This window comes from Neophocaena asiaeorientalis, unplaced genomic scaffold, assembly GCF_003031525.2.
Source record: "Neophocaena asiaeorientalis asiaeorientalis breed wild unplaced genomic scaffold, Neophocaena_asiaeorientalis_V1.1 scaffold134, whole genome shotgun sequence".
Classification (NCBI taxonomy): domain Eukaryota; kingdom Metazoa; phylum Chordata; class Mammalia; order Artiodactyla; family Phocoenidae; genus Neophocaena; species Neophocaena asiaeorientalis.
In genome coordinates, this window is record NW_020185339.1 from 29,384,560 (window position 1) to 29,392,619 (window position 8,060).

The following is an 8,060-nucleotide window of genomic DNA, read 5'->3' on the forward strand; positions in this document are numbered from 1 at the left end:
GCCGTATCCACATCACTCGGGCCACGCTGCAGTACCTGAACGGGGACTACGAGGTGGAGCCGGGCCGTGGCGGGGAGCGCAACGCCTACCTCAAGGAGCAGCACATTGAGACCTTCCTCATCCTGGGAGCCAGCCAGAAACGGGTCAGGGCCGGGGCGGGGCGGGGGTGGGCAGACGGGGAGAGGGGCAGATGGGGGGAGCTGGCAGAGGCTTTCTCCAGGCCACTCTTCCCAGCCTGTGCCCGTGCTGCCCACACAGAAAGAGGAGAAGGCCATGCTGGCCAAGCTGCAGCGGGCGCGGGCCAACTCCGTGGAGGGGCTGATGCCACGCTGGGTGCCCGACCGCACCTTCTCCCGGACCAAGGACTCCAAGGCTTTCCGGCAGATGGTGAGGGGCCCACGGCGCTGGGACCTGGGGCCTCGCTTTCCTGTCTCCCTCAGCACTGTGTCCTCCTTGCCTCTTCTGCCTTCCCTATCATGGCTGCCGTCTCCGTAGTTTCTGGAATTGGGGATAGAGGGATGATTTCACCCCAGGGGTCCCAATCCCCCCAGAGTCTATGGGGAGAGCCGTCAGCGCAGTGCTGGGTGGGGAAGGGATTGTAGAGGTGAAGGTCGCCTGCCCTTCACCTCACTCGCACACTCTGTCCCTTTCTCCAGGGCATTGATGATTCCAGCAAAGACAAGTAAGTCAGGTTGTTGAGCAGGGAAGAAGGGCTGGGCGAAGGCACTTGCACCCTGGGGCGGGGTTGCGGGGAGCCAAGATCCCCCTCTTCCCTGGACCTTAGATGTGTCTTAACGGGAGCGGGTGCCACCCACCCCACTCACACTCCTTCTTTGAGTGCTTCCTGTGCCCCTCCCTTCTCATCGCCTGTCACATGGCAGTGCTCAGGCACCTGGTGAAGCCATGTCCCCTGCCCTCAGCCGGGGTGCCCAGGACGCCCTGAACCCTGAGGATGAGGTAGACGAGTTCCTGGGCCGTGCCATCGATGCCCGCAGCATCGATCAGCTGCGCAAGGACCACGTGCGCCGGTTCCTGCTCACCTTCCAGAGAGAGGATCTTGAAAAGAAGGTTTGGGGGATGCAAGGGCAGAAGGAGGAGGGCTGGGGGAGGAGGGAGGCCCTGGCAGGGAAGTCTGAGCACAGGTGAGGTTTCTGGGGAGTGGGGAGGTGACCACAGGGCACAGCGGGGATTCATTTCAACTGGGCCAACTGGTAGTGCCCTGCCTTCCCCAGGGCAGAGCCAGCGCCCAGCTCAGTCTCCTCTCCCCCAGTACTCGCGAAAGGTGGACCCCCGCTTCGGAGCCTACGTGGCCTGTACCCTGTTGGTCTTCTGCTTCATCTGCTTCATCCAGCTCCTCGTCTTCCCACCGTGAGAGCCCTGTCCCTCCTCGCTTGGCTTTTCTTCCCGCTACCACTTCCCACAACCTTCCTAAACGTCCTCGCAAGCACACAGTCCCTGGGGCCCACGTCCTGCCTGCCCAGGGAGTGGGACGAGGATGTCCAGATCTCCCGGAGTAACATTTTCCCCGGCCCTCTTCCGCCCCAGCTCAGCCCTGACGCTTGGGATCTATGCCAGTGTCTTCCTGCTGTTGCTGGTCACCGTGCTGACCTGCGCCGTGTACTCCTGTGGCTCTGTACGTGGGGGGCCTTCCAGGGCTGGTGGGGGAGGCCAGGCCAAGGGCGGGGAGGGAGGAGAAGGCCGAGCCTCTGCCATTGGGCCCCATCCCCGGGTGACCTTACCCGTTGGCTGACGTGGCCTCCGTCTCTCTGTCTCCCGACTCCCGGCAGCTGTTCCCTCAGGCCCTGCGACGTCTGTCTCGCAGCATCGTCCGCTCGCGGGCACATAGCACTGCGGTTGGCATCTTTTCCGTCCTGCTTGTGTTCATCTCTGCCATCGCCAACATGGTAAAGTTCCAGTGGGAATTTTTCTGCCCCTCCTCTGTTCCAAGCACTCTGGGTGCTGGGGGTACAGAGAGGAATGAGATGCATTTCCTGCCCAAAGCAAGGGTGAGGTTAACCCCTGTCCTCTCTCCTTGCTCCCCCCTACCTCTTGTCATCCCTCAGTGAGAAGTTGGGCCCCTGGGGTATAGGGCCCCTGGGTTATAAGGCATGGCCCTTGTAACCCCTCCCCTCCCCGGTTACCCTGATGTACCTCCCCCGACTTTTGCAGTTCACCTGTAACCACACCCCCATACGGACTTGCGCAGCCGGGATGCTGAATTTAACACCTGCTGACATCACCGCCTGCCACCTGCAGCAGCTCAATTACTCACTGGGCCTGGATGCTCCCCTGTGTGAGGGCACCGCACCCACTTGCAGCTTCCCTGAGGTGTCCAAGTGGTGCTCGGAAGGGGTGGGGTGGGGGGGCTCCTGATCAGCTCCGGTTATCGACTCTTCTGTACCAGGCCTGGTGATGGGCACTGGGGACCCAGGATCTCACCAGAGTCTCCGACTCCCGGAGCAGCCCGGGGCCCCGGTGTGCTTTAGGGGTGTGTGGAGGGTGAAGGAGGTCTGGGTGTGAGGTTGTGGAGGGGAGCTTGGGTCAGGCGGGGGCATGCAGTGTTCTCCCTGCACGGGAGCGCCATGGCCTCTGCCTTCGCCCAACACTGCCTCTGCCATTGCTCCCCAGTACTTCGTCGGGAGCGTGTTACTGAGTCTCTTGGCCAGCTCTGTCTTCCTGCACGTCAGTAGCATCGGGAAGTTGGCCATGATCTTTGTCCTGGGGCTCATCTATTTGGTGCTGCTTCTGCTGGGTCCCCCGGCCACCATCTTTGACAACTATGACCTGCTGCTTGGCGTCCATGGCTTGTGAGTTTATCCGCAGCCCCTTCAGTCCCCCAGGAGCCTCTTGACCCTGCTGGGTCACCGTGAGCCCTCTGCCCTTGGAATGCTACCACTCACCCATCACATGTGGGGGGAAAGGAGGCAGCACATGACCCCCAACAGTCACCTCAGGGAAACCCCAGTCCTGGGAAGTCCCTTGGTCTTTAGGCTAGACGTTAAAAAAAAATTCCCTCTTGCATTTGCATGTTGCTTTCATATCCACTCTTAACTACCTGTAGGTCACACAGCTGCTTGGTGGTAGAGCCCTGGCTAGGAAAGGAACCAAAACCCTGACTCCCGCTTGAGGGCTTTGCCTGGGACAACACACTGGCTTTTCCTCTGCAAAACCTCACCCCTCGGGGTATGTGGTAGAAATATATGGTGCGGTAGAAAAAGCCTCTGGAGTCTGCTGTTTGAATCCCTACTCTGCCACTTATTAGCTGTGTGTCTCTGGATCGTTGAATTAACTTCTCTGAGCCTCAGTTTCCTCACCTGTAAAACGGCAATGCCATCTATATCACAAGGTAGTTGTAAAGATTATTATAAGTAACGTTTATCTAAGGCTTGCTGATGCCAAGCGCTCTGCTAAGCCTTTCGCATGCAGTATTTAGATCTGATCACTCGTTGATTGATGAGGAAGCCGAGGCTTAGAGAGTTAAGCAGCTTGTTCCAGGTCACATAGCTGGTGAGTAGAGGAGCCAGGAGTGGAACCTCTGCCCTTAATGAGTTAATAGAAGCAAAAGCCTTGGCCTAGTGCCTGATTTATGGTGCTCAGTAAATGCAGTTTCTGTCTCCCCTTCCATGCCCCGACCCGGCAACCCAGGAAGAACCGATGACTCTGTCTCTTGTGTCTTCCTGCCAGGGCTTCTTCCAACGAGACCTTCAGCGCGCTGGACTGGTGAGTGAGGGCTGTAGGGGGCAGCAAAGGGTGGGGCTGCCAGATGCCTCCTTCAGACACTGAGCTTGCCTCTGCTTCCCTCAGCTCAGCTGCAGGGAGGGTGGCACTCAAATATATGACCCCTGTGATTCTGCTGGTGTTCGCACTGGCGCTGTATCTGCATGCCCAGCAGGTGGAATCGACTGCCCGCCTGGACTTCCTCTGGAAACTGCAGGTGACTGGGTGGGCCTCTTGGGTGGGGGAAGATCCTAGGGGCAGAGCCTGGGCCACGCCAGGCATCTCGTAGGCCGACCAGGGCTCAGGCTGCCCCGAGCCCACCCTGGCTCCATGCCTTCTCTGCTCCCGTCCCCTGTCCCCCGCCTCATCCTGTCCCTGCCCCCTCTACTTCTTTGCCTGTTCCTTAGGCCTGTCCATGCCTTTCTTCTTCCACGTGGTTCCCTCTGATGCCCATCTCCAGGTGTTGGCCGCTGCACCCACGCCTTGTGAATGTTGGGCAGTGGGTGATGGGTGTGGTGTCCACAGGCAACAGGGGAGAAGGAGGAGATGGAGGAGCTCCAGGCGTACAACCGGCGGCTGCTACATAACATTCTGCCCAAGGACGTGGCCGCCCACTTCCTTGCCCGGGAGCGCCGGAATGATGAGCTCTACTATCAGTCATGTGAGTGCGTGGCCGTCATGTTTGCCTCCATTGCCAACTTCTCTGAGTTCTACGTGGAGCTAGAGGCAAACAATGAGGGTGTCGAGTGCCTGCGGCTGCTCAACGAGATCATCGCCGACTTCGATGAGGTACTCGTCCAGTCGGCTGGTGCTGGCAGAGGGTGGGGGGACTTGGGGACCGGAGGAGTGGGGAGAACTTTGGATAAGAAGGCCAGGCTTGGAGGGGATGGTTGGTACTGGGAGGAGGAAGGGAGATCTGATGGGACGCAGAGATGTCAGGGGTAGGAGTAAAGGGAGGTACAGTGGAGGCAGGGACAGGTGCTCACGAAGGTGTCACAGGCAGCAGGCTCAGCCCCAGTGGGGCAGGGTCATCACTGTTGGGGAGCAGAGGAGGACGTGAGGATCTGTGGAGGGGCCAGGATAGGTAGCAGATGGGGGTCATTGAAGAAGAAGCCGGTAATCTGTAGACTGTGGCCCCATGAGGCCAAGTAAGCAAGATGATCCCCTGAATAGAGAAAATGGAAGCAAAATATGAAGAAGTGACCCGAACATCCAGGTCAGGAAGGGCTTGTTCCCTGTTCTGGAGGGAAGGCACTTCCTCAGCCTGGGACTCAGTTTCCGCAAAGGTGAGGGTTGGAATTACTGATGCCTGATAGCCCTCCTGTGGTTCTGGGTTCTGCAGCAAGCTGCCGAAGTTGACCTGGAGCTGTGCGCTCCAGTCCTGGCTTGGGTTTTGACGGCTGCCCGGTGAGGGAGGCCGTTTTCCCGGCTCCTTAGTCCTGCACTGAGAGCAGCGGCCGGAAGCGGGGCTCACTTACCCAGAGGAGGGGAGTGTTGAGCCAGGGAAGTGGAGAAGGGGGCCAGGGCGTGGCAAGGATTGAGGCTTGAGGCAGGGCTGGGTTTGGCCTGTCTGCCGTGACAGCCAGGTCCCCCTGTGCTGTCCAGATCATCAGCGAGGAGCGGTTCCGGCAGCTGGAGAAGATCAAGACGATTGGTAGCACCTACATGGCTGCCTCTGGGCTGAACGCCAGCACCTATGATCAGGTGGGCCGCTCCCACATCACTGCCCTTGCCGACTACGCCATGCGGCTCATGGAGCAGATGAAGCACATCAATGAGCACTCCTTCAACAATTTCCAGATGAAGATCGGTGAGAGGGCCCGGGCGATGGCAGGTTTTCCCAGGGCCGTTTCTGGGGGAAGCAGAGGCAGCAGGCTGGGGATGGCGTCTCATATTCCCCGTCGGGAGTCCTGTGGGGCTTTCCTTTTCTCCCACCTCCTATATTGTCTGATAGTAAGAATGGAGATCATTTATTGAAGGCCTGCTCTGTGCTAAGCACTGTCCCAGGCTTTTTTTTTTTTTTTTTTTAAACACATATAAATCCTCACATTATTATCCCCTTTTACAGATAAAGAGATGGACTCTCAGTAAATAACTCAGCCAAGGCCATACAACTAGTAACTGGCTGAACTGGGATTCAAGACCAGGTTTAGCTACACTCCAGTACCCGTGTCCTTTTCTGTGGCCAGTCTGATAAGAGGCACTCCCTCTCAGATGCACTGGTGGATGGGAATGGTTAATAGCATGGGTTCTGGAGTCAGACTGTCTGCTTTGAATTCTGGCTGTTCCACTTAGCTGGCTTATTTAGCAAGTTGTATAACTTCTCTAAACTTCAGGTATCTTTTCTGTAAAGTGGGAATGACGATACTTACCTTTTGGGGCCGTTGAGAGGATGAGATAGTGTAAAACGCTTACAGAGTGGTTGGCATAGAGCGCGCATCGGTAGATTAGCTGCTGTTCCAGCATAGCCGTCTTGACTCAGGGGAGCTCCTCAGCTGATATGCCCGCATCTTCCATTCTTTATGACTAGGAGGCTTGTCCCTTTTCCAGTTTCTTCCCTGGGTCCTTCTAAAGGTGCCAGGAGGTGGGTGCCTCCCTGGGCTGACTGCAGAAGAGCCAATCGAGCTCTCGATTTCTTACTGCTGTCCCCACCTACCCCAGGGCTGAACATGGGCCCAGTTGTGGCAGGCGTCATTGGGGCTCGGAAGCCGCAGTATGACATCTGGGGGAACACAGTGAATGTCTCTAGCCGCATGGACAGCACGGGGGTCCCCGACCGAATCCAGGTGAGGGGGATGTGAGCAGAGGCTGGGAGGGGTATGGGTCCAGAGGGCTTCCGCAGGGCCCTCTCTGCAGTCAGCTAGGACAGGGGAAGGGTGGCGCTGTTCTCTGGTTGGTGGAGTCGGGGTTGGGGGAGGGGAGCTGGCATGAGCAGAGAACCCCTGGACTCCTGCAAATGCAGCAGGAAGGATCCTGGGCTAAGCAGGTTCCCCTCCCCCCCACCCCCCCAGGTGACCACGGACCTGTACCAGGTTCTAGCGGCCAAGGGCTACCAGCTGGAGTGTCGAGGGGTGGTCAAGGTGAAGGGCAAGGGGGAGATGACCACCTACTTCCTCAATGGGGGCCCCAGCAGTTAGCAGGGCCCAGCTACAAATTCGGCTGAAAGGACCAAGGTGGGCATTTGAGTGGACTCTGTGCTCGCTGGGGGAGGCTGAGCCTCCAGACCCTGCTGACCACAAGAGGGAACACCCCAGCAGGCTGTACTTGGACCGTGCTCGTCTGCCCTCAGGCTGGTGAATGAGGGGATACCAAGAGGATTATGGAAGTGGCTTTCTTTCTTAACTGGGGTAGGGCTGTTTTCTCTCCTTTTTTCCCAGCTTTTGGGAGCAGGGGAGGGGCAGCAGCAGAGGCAGGGGGACGTCTCCTGCCTGAAAGGTTGAAATGGCAGCTTGCCACGCCCGCCCTTTCCCTGTCTGTCTGGGCACTTGGCTCAGGGCTGGGCCCTTCCTTTCCCTCTTTTTCCTGGGAACATTTTTATAAAGACTGGGGCAGGCTTGAAGAGTGCCTATTCCATCCTTGCCTTCCTTTGCTATGCCTGCATCCCCAGCATGGGTCCTGGGCACTCCCTACCCCAGCCAGGTCTCCCTCACAGACACAGGGCACGGGAGGGAGATGTTCTGGGGACCCAGCTCTGTCCATATTTCAGGGGAATGTTTCCATTTGCCAAATCCTAGTCCCATGATCTGTCCCCAAAGGGGAACAAAGGGACTTCTGCCAGCTCAGATTAGCCCCGTTTCCTGCACAGCTCCAGGGGAAGGGGCATCTGGTCTCACTGGTACTGTGAAAATGCCCAGCCGGAGAGCAAGCGTGTGCGTGGGGATGTCAGAAGAGCAGGAGCTGGATGTTCGCCTGCAGGTGCCAAAGAGCGCAGGCCGGCCAGGGACGGGGGTGGTGCCAGACCGATCCGAAGGTCAGGATCGGGCCACTCTGCCCCAGTGCTCTCTTGCTGTCTGCTGCAAGGGGGCACGGAGCATCTCTACCCCTTCTGTTGCCAAATAGAAAAGGGCCAGGGCATGGAGGAAGATGGCCCTGATCCCAAACCTGTCCTCCCACGCCTCTGGCACTGGGGAGGGCCTGCGTGTGTGTGTAACCGTGCGTGCGTGGTGGTCTGCACGTGTGTGTAACCGTGCGTGCGCGGTGGTCTGCGTGTGTGTGTAGCCGTGCGTGCGTGGTGGTCTGCGTGTGTGTGTAGCCGTGCGTGCGTGGTGGTCTGCGTGTGTGTGTAACCGTGCGTGCGCGGTGGTCTGCGTGTGTGTGTAGCCATGCGTGCGCGGTGGTCTGCG

The 8,060-nt window shown here is 58.4% G+C and overlaps 1 protein-coding gene across 1 annotated transcript in view; it reads left to right on the forward strand.

The window, feature by feature from the left end:
- Nucleotides 1-7,926, forward strand: part of ADCY6 (adenylate cyclase 6) — a 16,679-nt gene extending 8,753 nt beyond the window's left edge. The window contains exons 8-22 of the mRNA XM_024736981.1: nt 1-143; nt 259-387; nt 657-682; nt 921-1,068; nt 1,271-1,368; nt 1,546-1,633; nt 1,788-1,904; nt 2,170-2,328; nt 2,629-2,807; nt 3,685-3,720; nt 3,805-3,934; nt 4,243-4,506; nt 5,323-5,527; nt 6,379-6,503; nt 6,729-7,926. Of these exons, the coding sequence (XP_024592749.1) occupies nt 1-143; nt 259-387; nt 657-682; nt 921-1,068; nt 1,271-1,368; nt 1,546-1,633; nt 1,788-1,904; nt 2,170-2,328; nt 2,629-2,807; nt 3,685-3,720; nt 3,805-3,934; nt 4,243-4,506; nt 5,323-5,527; nt 6,379-6,503; nt 6,729-6,854 (1,973 nt within the window). The 3' untranslated portion in view covers nt 6,855-7,926. The remainder of the gene's footprint in view (nt 144-258; nt 388-656; nt 683-920; nt 1,069-1,270; nt 1,369-1,545; nt 1,634-1,787; nt 1,905-2,169; nt 2,329-2,628; nt 2,808-3,684; nt 3,721-3,804; nt 3,935-4,242; nt 4,507-5,322; nt 5,528-6,378; nt 6,504-6,728) is intronic.
- The last annotated feature ends 134 nt before the right edge of the window (nt 7,927-8,060 follow it).